This window comes from Mercenaria mercenaria, chromosome 19 (assembly GCF_021730395.1).
Source record: "Mercenaria mercenaria strain notata chromosome 19, MADL_Memer_1, whole genome shotgun sequence".
NCBI classification, from domain to species: Eukaryota; Metazoa; Mollusca; class Bivalvia; order Venerida; family Veneridae; genus Mercenaria; species Mercenaria mercenaria.
Genome location: NC_069379.1, coordinates 11,165,924 through 11,184,631, shown reverse-complemented (window position 1 = coordinate 11,184,631; position 18,708 = coordinate 11,165,924). Strand labels below are relative to the sequence as shown.

Below are 18,708 nucleotides of genomic sequence, written 5' to 3'. Positions count from 1 at the left end.
TCGCTCCTGATAAAACACCCCCGAAAATGACCAGAACAGCAGTTTTGATGTAAGAATAAGTCTTTCCAGTAAGTAGTTATAACATATTTAATGGATTGGTACTTTATAGTAAGTTATTTTTATTTAAGCGGTGAAGTTACGCTTTAACTGTAAATTTTTAGTCATAATATGAATATTCTCTTTACTTTTAATGCGTAATTTGTTGCGTAAATATTGATATAGAAATTGCAAAAGGAAGTTCAAAACTTATTTGTTTTTTCCGCTGTTTAAGTTTGTACTGTGATAACTACTTGACTGTAAATATCTTTATCCTATTCGCTTTATATTAGTTTACAGCATCCTGTATGAGATATATCATGAATTAGTGTTTTATTGTTATATGATTTGTGTTCAGTGGACATACTTTTGTGTGATATCAGTAAGTGATATTTTACGTTGGAGCTGTCACACGTTTTTTAGATAATGTTGGCTTAAAGCGTACGGAGTATAAAACTTTTGGAACTCAACATTTCAATACGTATGATAACACAGAAATGCAACCGCATACTAATCAAGAAAACGTACAACATGATGGAAATACAATGAGTAAGATAGACGGAAGGAGGAAGAAATTAGTGTGTATTGTCAAAGTTGTTGCGGTCATTACATTACTCGTGGTAACACTGGTTGTTATGGCATATGTTTTCCTGTCCTCTAAAGCACAAGGTGGGTCGAGTTTAAATTTTAATGGAAGTGCCAGTTAGAAACCTAGGAATTAATTACTCAAATAAAGAAAAGCCATATATTAAGTAATTCAATTAAACATATACATATTACTCTTTTAATATGCCACGAAGAATGGCATATAATAATCGGAAAGTCCGTTTGTCTGTTTTTACCCCCAACTTCCAACTGATAATTTAAAAACAAAACGTCCAAGTGCATTAAAGTCATATTTTGCATATAGGTTGTTCGCGTATGGCACATGATTCCTATCGATTTTTAGAGACCTTGCATAAAGGTCAAGGTTGCAGTAAACTTAAGCTGAAATATAAATTGCTGAAAGATATCTGAACGCTCACAGGATCCTCAAACTCGGTACACAGGTGAAGGCCGTCAAATGACCCCTTTTGATTTTGAGATCAGTTCCTTAAAGGTCAAGGTTGTGGTCGAGACCGGCAAATGACCTCTATCGATTTTGGGGTTAGTAGCCTAATAGTAAGTATCGTGGTGAGCTTGTGCTGAGAATTCGTTGTCAATAGGTAACTCATTAACATTTCATCTGTGGAACCTTAAACTAAATTGACTGATTGGTAGTGACCGAAAGATGACCCATGCCGACTTTAAGGTTGATGGCTTGGTCAAAGTCGCTATCAACTTGAGCTTCTGATCGATATCTCAAGAACGATTCAGCTCAGGGCTCTCAAACTTCATAGACAAACTGGTTATGACCGGCAATTGATCCTCATTGATTTTGGTCAAATGTTAAGAATATGGTAATTTTTAGCCGCAGGGTTTCAGTTGACACATGAAGCATACTCAGGTTCAAGAATCATAAACTTTGATTTATGTTGGCCCTATAAATTTTGTGGTCAGTTGGTCAGAGCTAAATTCTTGTAACTGCAGTTATTTTCATTCATAGTTCATACGGCACTTTTCAAACTTTGCACGGTGTTCTGCTCTCATTCGGTTAGGCTTTTGTGTCAAAGTCTGATTGGCATACAGTGACCGTCCTTATGATACTGCATATACTATAGTAACTACAAATATTCATCACTTTGCGGGGATACATTTCTATTTTGCATACAGAAGTCAAAAATTAAAATCAATTGTCCTTAATCAAAATTATATTTTGCAACATTGTTTAGATGGATGGCTCCTTCTTCTATATAAACCACATTATATGTAATAAATTGTACATATTACCATTAGATTGTTACAGATAAATACATTTACTTTTACATCTTGAAAACCTTTTGAAGTGTAGCATTATACTATAAATGTTAATCGATGTTCCTTTCCATGTCGTCACATAGAAAATGTTACGTTATGTTATACTATCATTTTTTTTTGCCATGCTTAAAATCGTCTTATTTTACACACCAGACAAAATGCTCACTACCATATAGGATTAATTCTAGTACTAATAACACTTGATAAGTCCTAGGTCCATGTTTCGGAGAAAACACTTGATAAGACCTAGATCCATGTTTCGGAGAAAAATGTTCGAACATCACCAAATCGTATAAAGAAAGAATTGTTTTACATAGAGGATATTACATGAGTGTCTTTTCATATTGAATTTATTAAACGAGTTGAATAAAATAATAAAATGCGAGCCTCTGCCGAGCATATTATGAATTTTATTCAACGAGTTTAATAAATTCAATGTGGAAAGTCAATTAAGTCACAAATGTAATATTCTTTTTCTTTTTATCACATGCTAGCTTGTCAAAACATAAAACGTGCAACGTTCTTTTACTTAATAAACAAGTCAATTTGACTGATGTCGCCTGCACTGTAAATGACGTCGACGTCAAAGCTTTATTACACTAGCGTAGTTTAGATTTATTACACTCCCGCGACGTCAAACATGTGATAAATGAAAATTAAACAGCATAATTTATTATAATGCATTTATATCATTCTACAAAACGCCTTTAAAAGCTCACCGTTTTTTAAAAAAAAAAACTGTCACATGTCTTCGTTTTGATGCATTTGCAACAATGTCTTAGAGATTAAACTTTACTTAACTAGGTTAAATATCGTATTTTTTGACATTTGTTTACTTTTATTTCTTCATAAAAGGGAGCAGCTCTTTCAGAGTATTTTAAGTATCCAATTCGACGCGACAGAACAATGAAAAATGTGTAGGACAGACAGGTTGTTTGTAAAGATTTTGTTCATTTACTAAACCATTCTTTATTTTCGTGATATACTGCTAAACCTTAAAACGGTAAACTTATATTTCAAGCCACTTTTGAAAATTAGAACATATTTTAAAGTTTAGAATATGTTTTAAGGCGTCAGTTGTCATATCCATACCAACATCAGCAATGGCCAAATTATAAGAACGACCGGATCAAGACAGGGCGACATCCTCGAAATTAAATGTGACAACAACAGTAAACTAAACGGATCGGGCCCAGTGATATGTTTGTCCTCTGGAATGTGGAGCGCCATCATAGACTGTGTTTCTAAAGACTGCGGGCGATTTCCATTAAAACAAAATATGAAAGCAAAATCAGGTATAAATAGAACCACTGTGGGATCGATGATATCTTTGTCGTGTATAGAAGGCTTTATTTTGTCCGGGAATAAATCCATCATTTGCCAGACAAATGAAATGTGGTCTGAAACAGCTACATGCAAACCTGTGGATTGTGGGCCTCCAAAGAATGTAACTAACTCTAGGCAACTAGACATTGTGAAAACAACATATAATAACTCATTTACTGTCGAGTGCATACGTGGATATTCATTAACTGGCTCTAAAACAGTTACATGTGATAAACATGGACAATGGGATGCCTTGCCTGTTTGTGAAATTGTGTCTTGTGGAATACCCAATTTGCCTGCGCACGCAAGTATAACAAACCTAACAGGAACAACATTCCAGTCGAACACGTCTATGAAGTGTGATGAAGGCTATCTTTTGCACGGGAATCCTGTTATCTGGTGCACGAGTAGTGGAAAGTGGACAGCTTTACCAACATGCAAACCATCAGGTAGGTGTGTATATATTTGACAAAAATAAACCTAAAAAGTCAACAGGAAATTTCTAGCGTTGTTAGTTCCATGTTTTTGTCGTGTTGAGCGACCTGTGAAGTTTCCACTTTTTTATATTTTATTATCACAGCAGCGTTGGTTGTGCCGTGTGGCGGCCGTAAAAAGTCTTCCCGTACATTCAATCAGGGCTGTTATATTTCGATCTTCTCAGATCGTTCAGCACGATTTTTATGTCGTGTAAATGGTACTGTTTCGTTTCTTAACATGACCATTTCGGCCAGGGTGGTTCCAATACTCCCGCTTTCATAGTCTTGGGTATGGTATGATCACCCCTTGAATATGGTGCCTGCTGTTTAATTTTTGACAGTTCCTGTGATATGCTGGCTCCATTACCTCAGATCCCCTTTCTAAATTCCAGTTTGTTTAGTTCTGCCCATTGTTTTCTCGTTTGGGGCAAACCCATTATTTTATCTGCGGACCAAACGCCGCTTTTCATGGAATTACACGCCACAACCCGTTTATCATTTAATGTTCCATGTTCACCGCCGTTTGAATACATCTGCGGATGTCTCTAAATTGCTTTTTGTGCTTTAAGCATGTGTAAATATTGAGTTCAGCTCAACCCGGGGCTAGAGGGGGTGGACGGTAGCATGCATTTCCACTACCGTCCATGAACAGGCTCAATCAAACCGAGCCTGCAACATTTTCGTTTTTGTCGTGTTGAGCGACCTGTGAAGTTTCCACTTTTTCTATGTTACTTCCCTACTGCATAGTAACACGAAACAATACTCATTGTGAGAGAGAGATTTATTAAAATATCTAACTGTTTCTTTCGAAAGTATGTCGTTTTTCTTTAAATCATTCATCAAGTATGATTTATTTTTCTTGTATCTTTGCATTAAAAAGAGATTGCCTTCATATTACATTTTGACTCTTTTACATATTTAATATGAATTGCATAAGAAGTGTTCGGGAAATAATTGTTGTTCCTACATTTATAAGACATTCTCTACTGTTTTCTTCTTAAAGTCATAGATATTGGCTAAGCAATTCCTGTCAACATCAGTTCAGTTGGCACCTAATGACTTGTCACACTATGGTTCCAGTAAATAGTGGTCAAAGTACTGTAAAGTCATTCTACGATATGGAAATTTTACAAAATATCAAATAAAACGGAATATTATATACAGTAAACCTCGCTTATAAGGAACAGCTTGGGACCTCTAAAAATTGTTCCTTATAACCGAAGTTCCTTATATCTGTATAGCGAACTAGTTCCTTATAACCGAGGTTTGTATAACGAACACAATTTGTGTAACGAACGCTATTTGTCGGACGTTTGAAAAGGGCTATGTGTTCACACTCCGGGCCGATATGAATCTTTATGTGAGACCTTCCTCGACTGCATGTTATGTGAATAGGCATCAATACTAATACAAAAAAGTGTTCAAATTGTTATTACAAAAATGTTAAATTAGACTACCCATTAAAATTCAAAAGTATAGTGTTTATGACATACAGTGCATTACGACTAGACAACAGCGCCGTACATACGGATTAAAGTGTAAATTATACCTATAGTTTTGCAATAGTCCATTTTAGAACCTGCTTTAATTTTTACAATTTGAAATTTGATAAACTGGACTGTTTGCAATTGTTAATGACGCGTAATTAACACATTTATTTATGACAATATGACCTTGGCCGTAATTGATTTTCGTTCACTATTGTCAACATGAAATCTAATACATGTAGAGTTTGCTCTCGAACGTAATCTTGAGTAAATATAAAAAACAAAGACACATATCAAACAGGGAATGCCACGTACCAAAAACGCAGCCTCCCCAAAACGAAACCCACAGCACGCAGACGTGCACACCAAAACACACACACATACACACTCACATACACGCGCAAACACACAAAGCCAACACATGAGGACAAAACGAACAAACAAAGGAACACAGTGGGACACCACCTTGGAACGGTCAGTGGCAAAAACACCACTGGGGAGCTTAAACCGGTTTATGGTGCGCACCCAACCTCACTCTTACCCCCACCATGTTCCAAAGACACGGGACAGTGTAAATAAAAGTAATCCCCTACAGGTGAATCTCTAACACACGTTATGGAAACAAAAAGGCATGGCATGTAAAACACAAAAATGCTCGTGTATAAATATATAAAAAGCAAACATTTAGAACCAGAAACGTATGTACTCGATGCCTTTTCAGAAGACAGAGCAACAAGAGAAACTCCCTTAAGGGCCCGACGAATTAGGCCAGAAGACAGATATCAAAACAGTTCAGTCCTGGTAGGATTCAAAAACTGCTTATCATAGAGGACTCCCCCTCTTCCGTCAGACACAATCAAAGAGGGAAGCGTAGTGTCCAACTGTAAACGGGTTGAACACTAAACATGCGGTATGTCTCAAAACAGTTGGGTCGTAACCTCTTTTAATAAAACGTTTTATAATTTTACCAAACACATTTGGAAAATTACCATGACCCAAGATCTTACGAAGTTTGTAAACCACATCCCCATAAAAAACGGGTTTAGAAATACCTTCTCGCAGAAGTGTCTTTAAATTACTATTGAATTTTAAAACTAAATCAGAATTACGATAGTAAAATTTAGCAAAATATTTACGCAATTTGTAATAACGGTAGCCTTGCTGAAGAAGTTTACTTGTAATATATTGATTACGTTCATTGAAATGCTTGACATGACTACACAGTCTGGCAAACCGAATTAATTGAGAAATATATACCCCATAAGATGTAGCCTGAGGTACATCCCCATCCAAATGGGGAAAATTTATAATACTAAAATTAAAATCATCCCTCTTGTCATAAATTTTGGTATGTATAATATTGTCATAAATAGAGAGATGTAAATCTAAAAATGAAGCATCAGTATCCGTATTGTTAGTTTTAATTAACTGAAGCTCCCTATGATAAATAGTACCCACCATTTGACCAAAAAACGGATAAGTCTACTATCGTCTTGTATTTGGTAAATGTTAATGATATTATATATTTTCTTTTTATCGTATCCGTGAATATCATAGAAATGAAATAAGTTGTGTTTATTCATGTGCATGAAAGCGCGTGAAAGTGCCGACGATACTCTGATGTCATCAGCGATCTCCTGTTTATTTCTGGTTTTCAATATTTTTTATTATTTATGCCTGTTCGCTATAACCGAGGGGTTTTCCATTGAATTTCGTACTTTGGGACAGGAAAAAGTGTTCCTTTTAACCGAGTGTTCCTTATAACCGAGTTCACTATAACCGAGGAAGTTTACATTGAATAAAGAAGGAATTAGATCGGGGAATTGAAAACTGTTCCTTATAACCGAGTGTTCCTTATATCCGAGTTCCTTATAAGTGAGGTTTACTGCACGCAACATAATAATTTTTAAACTATCATTCAATTTGATTGTTTTCATCAATTCCAAAAGAATGTAAAACGAACTAAGAAACAGTTGATATTCAAACGTATGACTAGATGAAATCCACTTTATGTTATTAGAAAACGATAAAATCCTGTTACTTGAATAAACACTTAATATTTAAGATTCAAATAAAAAGAAAATGAAACAAAATAGTAAACAGAATGGGAAATTATTCTTTCCGGAAAATCGTTTTGTTTTCTTTTTTCTTGTTTTTTTGGAAAGATGTATTCCCAGAAGACTTTTACTTGTTGTAAAGGTAAAGCTAATAAAATTTTATTTTAATTTTCTTTACAGAAATATTGCAGCAGTCTTATTCCCTTTTTTAATGCAGTATAACAGAATCGAATATGTATGACTTTTATCAAATTGAAGTTTTAAATATGGAGCACTTGTTCCGGAACTGTATATATATAATGGAGAAAAGTGGAAGCTTCACAGCAGTTTTGGGATAATATTTTTAAATGACTAATCTATTGTTATATTCAGACACAACTATTCCTTACATTTTTTTACTCAAAAGAGACAAAGTCATCTAATAAATACTTCATGTACTCATGCTTTTAAAACATTTTTTAAACAAAAATAAGATAAAGAAAATAGCACCAGACATAACTAATTTCATATAAAAATAAACAGCTTTCCGTAACGAAAATCTTGACATTTACAGAGAACATACGCCCCGCCATAGGATCGAACTCACGACCCCAAGATCCGTGCATTTAGTGCCAACTTACTATAATAGTCAAATTAAATTAAAATTTACTTCGTCTATACTTTCTGTATTCGGAAATGTCAAGTAGCTTCCTGGAAAAAAAGTACAGAAATTAGATATCATATCAATTTCACAAACACAAAAGTGTAAAGAACAACAAAGTTGCATGGTGAAGAATTATTAATTCGTGGTAAGACGTGAATACGCCTATTTAGACAAACACATGACAACATTATAACGACCGGAGTGTCCAATAACATTGAATATCATTTGAATTTAAGTTTCTTTTTCAAAATGATATTCAATGTTTAAAATTCAAGCAAAAATGAAAAAAAAAAAAAAAAACATAATTATTATGTTGCTGATTTTTGTAGCACTTTATATTTATATAGCTACAGATTGCTATGATATCTACAAGAATGATACCGGAAACAAAAGTGGTATTTACAGTGTTACGTTGTGGAAATCAAAAGAAGTCATAGATGTATATTGCGACATGGATACGTATCCTTATGGATGGACGGTGAGTGACATTTATTGTAGGGTCCATATGGTTTATGTACAGTTGACGTTTTTAAAAATCAAACAAATGTTTTTCAAAATAAATGTCCTGAAAACCTTAAAAAAATTACTTGTGCGATCTTAAGTGTTATTACATGCTCGTTTCTATTCCCCGTTAAGTTACACAGGTACCGAAAACGTCAATATGTTTCCATACACTGACGCCTGAATTTCATATCGGGTGCGTGACGTAATTCAGTGTGTGTTGTTGCACTATTTTTTTCGATTTAGTTCAGTATTGTCAATCCTATTCAGGCTATTGAACATATTTATGATATCTACATAATATTTATATGTGTAGATGCGTATGTAATAAAAATGTTATTATCTTTGCATCGGGAAATATGCACCAGTTCTTCAGCGAAAAAATATTGCGCTCCTAAAGTCGCGCAATATTTCCCCTGAAGAACTCGTGCATATTTCCTGATACAAAGATAATAACCTATAATTATCACAAGATATTTATCAAATAACAGAGAAATATTCTTGATATAGATGACTGCATTACAGAAGACTGTAACATTCATAATGTATTCTGTTCAATAGTATAAATACAGATCAACAACATTGTCTTCTTAGATGCTATTTATATTGTATCACATATTTTATCGTATTTCTTGTAGAACATGACACAAACTAATTATGAAACTAACCAAAATGTTTGAAAACATATGAACGATTATCTGTATTGAATCGAAAAATTAATGATGGGGGAGTCTTGCCAAGCTTATACACTTAATATAACAGCAATAATGTAATAACTGAAGACATATACTACATATGTGTGTGTCTTCAGTTAGAACTGTTTGTTTTTGTTGTATACATTTGAAATGTATATATTGCCATATAACTGTTATGTTTCGCATCTACATCGCTGCGGGTCTTTACGCGTTATTTCATTTCAGTTTACACTCATGAAGACGTCCATTCAATATTATATTTGATCAGGAAATAAATTATTAGAAATAGTTTACGAATGCTATGAAATAAATATTTCAAGAACTCAGTTATGAAGGAAAAATTACTTATCCCGGTCCATATATGTGTCTTTTTCCAGGTATTTCAGAAACGATTTAATGGTTCTGTGGACTTTTACCGTAACTTCTCGGAATACACAAACGGGTTTGGAAATCTTCAAGGCGAATTGTGGCTTGGTGAGTACAAAATGAAGTATTTTGCAACAAATGCAAAGCTGAAGAGATGTCACATTATCCAAATTTTTTTCAGCAGGTTGTACATTTAAGCTCCAACATAGAGTTGAAATATGACACATCAGTACATGACAAACTTTTAAAGAAACCTAAGTAGAAAGTTTCGTTTAATTGACTAGTAACCAGATCGGCATGCTTGCGATATGCCATGGATATAACGCAATGTACATTTCTCATTACAACATGTACACGCCTGCATAAAATTAACGGCTCAAAACTATTGCTGTATTTACCTCTCGTATCGTTTGTACATCTGGTCATACCAAAGTAAAGAGCGAAAACCAAACTGCACTTTGTTTTGAAACTGAAATTGATATGCACAAGTGGCATTTTCGATGGTGCATTCCTTATCTTAACCTGTCCACTATCCTTGACGGTTAGAAGACAACTGAAACTATATAGATAATTACTCTTATTTATACAGGTCTTCGTGCTATTGAGGAAATGACATCACAATATAATAGTGAATTCAGACTAGGTGTGACAGCTGCTGATGACTCACATGTGTATGAGGTCTTTCAAAACTTCAGCTTATCGAAATATCCAAAGTACACCCTCCATCTAGGAGCTCAGACAGTTCAACAAATATCAAGTTAGTTTGACAAAGTTTTACACAGATAAAGTGGACACATTCATTTAAAGCGTTAAACGGGCTATATGTAAATATTTAACAAGTCTGTTTTAAAAGCCAACATTTCGTAATATTATCAGAGAGACTAGTATTAGTCCAAATCGTGTTCAAAAGTTGTACATATACATCTAAATGTTGGGTATTTGAAAGTGAAAATTGATTGCAATACTTTTACAAGAAACAGCCTACAGCTTCATAGTTACCGCCGTCAATGTAATTCAACGTACACGGTAAATGTTGTGACTGACGATAACTGGTCAACTTTCATGCATGTCCACTTTTGTCTTCTTATTTTTGTAGTTAGATACATATGCGTGGCACTGTGTTGTTTTAAGTACAGTCAGTTTATCACATATTTGACCTGTTTAGTATGTGTCTATCTTGATACTGACGCCCTAGAGTCACTTCCTTTTTATTAAAAGTGTATATTTATTTTTAATAAAAACGTGTACCATAAAACATTACCCTTGTGAAAACAGATAGTTCCAGGAAACTCAAACGTACTTAAAGCAGAATAAAGTTATTATTAAACGTTATTATTTTATCTGATATACTGATTCAAACACACAAAGAATGGATATTGAGTTAACCCGCCAGCTTATCTCAATAGGTAGAGCGTCGGTCTACGGATCGCAGGGTCTTGAGTTCGATCCTCGGGCGGGATGTATGTTCTCCGTGACGATTTGATAAAAGACAGTGTGTCTGAAATTATTTGTACTCCACCTCTGATTTATGTGGGGAAGTTGGCAGTTACTTTCGGAGAACAGGTCTGTACTGGTATAGAATCCAGGAACACTGGTTAGGTTTACTGCCCGCCATTACATGACTGAAATACTATTAAAAAATACGTTAAACCCAAAACTAAACAAAAAAAATCAAACAAACAAAATACTGAGTTATTCAAATTATTAACAACTCATTTGATGGCAATGACGTGCTATACTTAGTTATAAGCACTCATACGTTCTTGTGCACATATAGTTTTAGTGGTGGTGATAGCCACTTCAGGACCGTCTTTGCCGTTGTTGAAATTTATACCGTTACAATGAAATTGTGTTTCGTACATCCTGGTATATATTAAAGGACTGGTATTTAAAAAGGACGATAGTAACTAACATAAAGCCGTTTTTCTTGTAAAATAATTTAAAGAATGATCTGTCATGCTTTGTCTGGGGCACACTAATATGAGTATATTTGAATACTGAAGGAAATTTAAATTACAATTTACATTTCAAACTTGTTATCTCGAACCAGCTTATCACAATGTTCCGAATAACTCGAACACATCTTCTTCATGTACCGTCCGAAAACACAACAACAAAACATCATTTTAAGACGAAATTCTGTTATCCCGAAGTAAATGCTCGAAAAAACTATTCGTTGTAATTTATTTCAAACTTTTCTGATCATCGAAGTCTCTTGTTGTGCTGTATTTCAACAATCTTAATTTATATGATTTACATCTTTCAGATGATTCATATGGATTTTCTCATGGCAACGGTTCTGACTTCAGCACATTTGATCATGATGCAAATAATGCTCGTCGTAACTGTGGGCAACTGCAACGTGGTGGATGGTGGTATGTTGACTGTTCTCGGGTTAACCTGAATGGCGAGTACCTAACACCACCAGGGGGAACATCAATTCACTACCACGGATGGGCAGGTTTCATCTATTATCCATGGAAAGGATTAGCAACACTCAAATCTTCACAAATGATGTTTAGAAAGCAGACTTAAAATTGTGTATTTTGAAATGGCCTGTGATGGTATAAATGTAACTTCTTGATATTAAACAAGTAACATCGATAAACATAAACGTTTAAGGGAGCATTTTTGAATACCACGTAATGAAATTCAAACTGCATACTTTATTTTTCGCCTCATATGTTCCAGTTTGTATCAATCAGTAATTTAATACTAACTGCAAGGTAGCTACTTAAGGGTAAAAAAATGTACAGGTACCCGAGGGTGAGGAATGATATAAAGAATGATATAATGATGCGTTTATTTTAAAGTTTCCAAACGTGCTTTTTAAGTTTATCATCAAACCTAAATGCATCCCTATGTACATTTTGTCCAGAAAATAGTTTTATACGAAAACGCTTTAATTGATAGACAGTTAAAGTTTCAATGATGCACATCTAGAGAGACATAATTCAGTCAACTCTTTGTAAATTTTCTTATAATCAGGACAATAATATTATTTCTTGAAAATACTACATGCAAGTAGTATTTTTATTTATTTTAAGCTGAATTCATACATCAGTTGACTGAAAATCACACATTCGCATTTCATGATTTTCCATGCACACCTAATATCAATCCAGAAGGACTGAAGAAATTTAAGAATTATGCACGATGTAGTATCACCTCCCTTGTATTTATTTTAAAACGCTTATCCAATGCGTAAGGTTTGCACCCTATACATAATTTCGCCAACGCAAAAGCAAATATTGGGTCCTTCTAACCAAACTTTGCGTAGCAGGAAGCAGCTTTCGAGCGTTTGTTTATGTCATGTGAACCAAAAATAAAGATAGCCCTCCAAAACTTGTTTTTGATTTTAGATTGATTTGTTAATGAATAAGTGTTTTCAAAAGAACTTTACAAAGGAAAATATGAAAACTGTAACATCTATAACCAGACATGTTTCCAGTCCAATGCTACGTTTCCATTTCAATAAACTTGTTTCATTTGATCTCTTTCTAGGGAATATTTGGATACAAAATTACTATCAAGTCATTTAGTACTCTAATAATAAGCTATATTTCCATGTTTAGATATGCATAAAATGTTTTAAAAATACTGTTTGAGAAAATACTGAATAATTTTTAGACTAGATTAAAACAGGTCAGTTTTTATCTTTTCTCATAAATATTAATCAGTATCAAATATGTTTATTAACACAAAAGTACTGCTAAGTGGCCACTGCCTCCGCTCAATTTTGGAACCATAGGTGTTATTTTATCACCAAATCTCTGACTAAATTATGACGTTCTTATTATTTATATGGTTGTCATACTGAAGCGAACGATTTTCGTGAAAGAAATAAATGACATTAACGATAGAAAGAGGTTTTCCTTGGAAATGTTTTTGTTCTCGCTCAGTTGGTCATAACAAAATAACTTGCACCAATGAAAATGTGTCCAGCTGGATGCTTAGTAGAATTTACTGGCTATATGTCGAGCTATATGTCATACTACTGTGGGCATTCCGTTTTTGGATGTCATGTAGTGCTTTTCAAGGGATTTTCTTTCCTGGATTCTGCATAAATACATTCTGTCACAACGAAAGCTGACTCAATGAAATGCCGAGTTGACAAAGTTGTGATTATGCGAAACAATATTTCCATACACATAATAATAGATCTTCCATCATCATATTATTTTAAGTACCAAGTAAGTGTATTGTAAGGACGAACAAGTGTTACAATTTCTAGCCTTTTACGTATGTGTTTCCTTTCTGCCCAAACCGAAGTGTTAAATACTGTAAACGGGCATTTAAACACTGGTTTAGGCAAAAACGGTGTATAATTAACATAGATGATATGTTTATACCTTAATCAATGAGTGGCGGAACGAAAATTATCGCAGCTAACAGGGCATTGAACCCACAACCTCTCGATTGACACTCTTGTGTTCTATCGATTGAGTAATGCGGGCCAGCTGACCTGACCAGAAGCTGTGTCTTATTATTATATAATTTCTTGCAACGTTGTTCTAATATAAAAAGAAACAATATCTGGTTGAAAATCAGTTTCAGGGACAACAGGATTGGGCTATACCGAACGTTATTCTGTCCTTCCGTTAGTCTGTCCGACACTTCGTCTCTGGTCCATAACTCTGTCATTTGTCTAGAGATTTTAATATTACTTGGCACAAATGTTTCCCACGAGACAACTTGCGTGTCAAACGCAAAACCCGGACTCCTGGTACGAAAGTCAATGTCACACTTGGTGGACAATGGTCAACAGAGGTTTACTCCTACCAGGTCTGTAACTCAATAATCGATGAAGGGATTTTATTTATACTTAGCAATAATGTACCTCGTAATAAGAAGATGTGTCTTGCAGAATTTTCAGCCCCTAATTAAAAGGTCAAGGTCTTGCTTGGCTTTCAAATAACAAGGCATGAACAGGGTATGATCAGTTTCAAGTCCAAATCTTTGTTATTTATCAAGGGATTACAATATAAATTGACATAAATGTTCCCATAGTCCAACAGCATGTCAAGCAAAACCCAGAACCGGTAGCTCAAAGTTCAAGGTCACACTAGGAGATCAAAAGTCAATGTATTTTTTTTTACTTTCCAGTCCATAACTTGTTGAAACAAAACAAGATTTAAATATTAGTTGGCACAAATATTTACAACGATTCATGCACAAAACCTGGACCACTAGCTCTAAGGCCAAAGTCTTACTTTAAAGTCTTACTAGAAGGTCAAAAGGGTTTTGTTTGCTCTCCGTTCTGTAACTTAACAATCCATAAAGGGATTTTGAATATTACTTGGCAAAAATATTCCCTATAATAAGATTATGTTTCTTGCGCAACACTCAGACCCCTACCTTAATGGTCAAGTTCACACTTACAGGTCAAAAATCAGAAGGTTTTGCTCCTGCCGGCCCATAGCTCTGCCAACCATGAAGGGACTTTAATTATAATTGTCACAAATGTTCCCCATTATACTAAAACGTATCTTGCACAACAATCATATCCCTATCTTAAAGGCTACCGTCGCAGTTGTAGTCGAAGGTCGATTGGTCTTCTTCTATTCTGGTTCAAATCTCTATCATCCATGAAGTGACTTCTTATCATCAATTTTACTTGAAAAAAAAATCTTTTCAATAATCAGTCAATCTGTTATGCGCAATGCCCAGTCCTATCTTAAAAGTAACGGTCATATGTAAAGGTCAAAATTCTTGATCTCTTCCTGATCAGTCTGTAAAATATTTCAATATAAGCTCATGTATCATATAGACCCAATTAAAAAATGCCGGTGTATTTTCTTTAGGATTACTTTCCCATAAATATGATTTCTTACATTTTTTTCTCATATTTTCCCTACAATTTTGTAATGAAAAATCAAAATTAAATACTTTTTTTGTATTTAAAGATGTTATAAGTAATCAACAGCTGCAGATTTTTGTATGTGCAAATATAAATATTGTTTATATATAAATGACAGATCAGATATCATATCACAATGTTATACTGCAGTAAAATTAGCTTCCCTTAAGTAGGGGACTTTGTATTGCATGGCAATACTTCATTTACTGGTTATTAATGTCTAAGTATGTGAATCAGAAGTATATCTTGGAATTAAGTTAGATAATCTATCGAGTTGCTTTCTCATTTTCTGCTGTATCCAGGTAAGTTAAAACGATACTCTTGTGTACACCACGGGACTCATACTTTAAACACACTCGTCTCTCCATCTTGTCATTACGATAACCTACTAAAGACCCCCTAAATAACACTACTGAAACACTAGAAAGTTTAACGTAATTTTGTTTCACTCTATAGAACATCTAACTCCTTCTGAAATTCTCTTTCAACATCGTCACAGATAGTATGATTAAGATAATAAGGTAAGGTATATAATGTGACTAAATGCCTTATCTTTTCTATATAGATAACAGACATTAGTTATAGCATGTAACGTAATTTTATTTCAAAGGAATTCTGAGTCAGAATTTCCTAATTTAAAGTAAATTCACTAAGTTTACGCTCTTTATTTCATCGTTTCTGTTAAAAACAACAGTGTAAAATATAATGTAGAAAAAAAAGACATAAATTTAGTGCGTTCAGTACGAATAAACTGAATAAAGGGTATAATACGCACATGATTAAAATATAAATATGACATAGTTCGTAAATTTACGACCAAGATGAAAAAGTGAAAAATTAACAAATGATCTGACACAGTTCGTAAATTAACGAAGTTGTTACTTGTTCCTAAATTTACGAACTAGCTCATATTGAAAAAGATTGAATATTACTGCAAACGTTTGAAAACAAACACAGGCTTAGCTTCGTACGTTTATGCACATATCTATATTGAAAAGCAGTCCTTTTTACATTAAAAGACCTTTTCTAGAGTGCGTAAAATAAGGAATAAGTTCGAATTGATAAAAACTGTCGTTTATTGCATAAAGTGGAAAAACCTCACAAGCTTATAAAATTACGAAAGATATTATAGTGAAAGATAGCCGTTTGATATCTTTAATAAACTCTCTCTCCAAAGTATCTTCATCCTATGATGGAAATATGTGGAAACTAGCCTCTATGAATTAGCTGATCTTTTTTTTAAATGACTATTTTGTTTTGTATCAAATTGAATTATCTCTGCCTAGGTACACATTTTCGTCCATGGCAAAATGGTCAATGCCTTTTGACAGAAGTGGCCTCACATAAGTAAAAAAGCAAACAATTGTGAAATTCATATTATAATATATACTTCCAAAAGTTTAATGTGAATCACGAAACTTATCAAAAGTAAAATAATTTAGGTCCCAAAATGTAACAAATTTTATAGCTTTTGCTATTACTCGACGTCGGTGTCGTCCTCTTTAGTGGACATCATATTAACGATTATTAGCATGCCCCTGTTCCATTTATTAATCTCATATTAAATAAAGAAAACATCACACCTGCCTTTTCCAATTTCCTTTTGCTAAAAGCTGAAGCCCGATCTACATTGATTTTTTTCTCTAATGATTTTGTCAGTTAAAAAAAATACAAAGTGCCAATCTTAACAGATAGGCAAACTTTCTCTTGAGTTAGGTTGGGGACACTTCTAAAACAATATCTATAACTTGAATAAAATCAGTGATATAAAGTTTTATGATGTATTGTCTCAAGAATCATTATAGGTAGTTTATTTCTGTCAAAACGTCAGACTATTATATAAGGACTGTGACTAAATACAGAATTGGTGCACCTGTGATATATTACAGACTCCGGTATATGCCGGATTAACTAAATTTGAACGAAAATATCTTAAATGTATATATTTTGTATTTTGGTGATACTAACCCTAACCTTTAGTCAGTTTATTGTGCATTTTATACACTAAATGCGTGCGGACATGCAAAAAATGAGTAATTTTGCTGGCGCTCCAATGGATAATAATTTCGCGCATGCGCAGAACGGCTGCACCAACTCTGCAATGAGAAACATTCTTATATAGGTAGTGTATCAATCTCCAAATATGAGAAAATGAGGAAAGCATAAGGTTGTAACAGCACACTTTCAGTAGACCTTTACCAATGTCTTTAAAACATTAGCCTGCTGACGCCAATTGGATTAGCCTTTACGACTGTACAAAAATAGGAAGTACACATTATATAACATGGTAAAGAAATTATAGGCATAATCGTAATATGTATTCTGTACAAAAATAGGAAGTACACGTTGTATAAAATGAAAAAGAAAGTATAGTCATAATATTAATATGTAGTCTGTACAAAAATAGTATGTGAATACAATATAACATGGTAAATAAAAAAAAAAAATGTTTGGCTTTTGGGTGTAATGTCGCATCGACACAATTATAGGTTAAAGGTCAGTAATTCAAATCCTTGTTTCATATAATAAACGACAACTTCAAGTCGTCTTTACCGTTCTTTAGAGAACATTACTTTTTTCTACATTTATGTTTAATGAAAGTTACAAAGTAACGGAAAAATGAAAAGAAAATATAGGGTTGAGTAGTTCCTAATGAAATACCAGTCAGTTGTGGTCAGCTACCCTAAAATGGCGCATATTTGCTCTCGTCCGCGCAGTAAACACTTCCGGTTTCGATCTGCAAAACTTGCCATGTGGAGTGTATGAACATGAAACCCGTCTCATTTCATGCCGAAAGTATTCTATTAGCAAAAAGTGTGATTAAAGCACTCGTTCTACACGAATTAATGCAAAAAGGGAAATTTAGGATCTATTTGTTATGGACTTCTTTCGACTACACCACGGAAATACATTTTAGACAGAATTACTGACCTTATTCCTATAGGTCATATGGCGACTTTCCAGTTTGATGGTGGAGAAAAAACCCAAAGTGCCCTCCGTGCATTATTTCATCACGAGCAGGTACCTAGGTAGAACCACCGACCTTTCGTAAGCCAACTGGATGGCTACCTCGCATGACGAATTTAATGCCCCGAGTGAGGCTGCTCGACGTACATCGATGAACGGCATGTAATTTGAAGTTCGCTTCCTCAACCATTCGGCCACGGAGGCTCCAACAATATGATAAAGAAAGTAATGGCAATCTTATAATAGATATTCTGCACAAAAATAGTATGTACACACACTCACATTACAAAATGGTAAAGAAAGTATAGGCATTCTATTGATATATATATTGCATCTACTGATATAATATATATTCTGTATGTACATACTGTACATTGTATAATATAGTAAAAACAGTA

General features: G+C 34.0%; 1 protein-coding gene across 1 annotated transcript; it reads left to right on the top strand.

Moving 5' to 3' along the window:
- Positions 1-425: 425 nt before the first annotated feature.
- LOC123542550 (E-selectin-like) lies at positions 426-13,139 on the top strand. The gene is made up of 6 exons (XM_045328452.2): positions 426-705; positions 3,003-3,707; positions 8,269-8,399; positions 9,495-9,591; positions 10,073-10,240; positions 11,750-13,139. Exons 1-6 carry the CDS (start codon positions 534-536, stop codon positions 12,016-12,018), a joined length of 1,542 nt encoding a protein of 513 aa, XP_045184387.2. The 5' UTR covers positions 426-533; the 3' UTR covers positions 12,019-13,139.
- Positions 13,140-18,708: the final 5,569 nt, after the last annotated feature.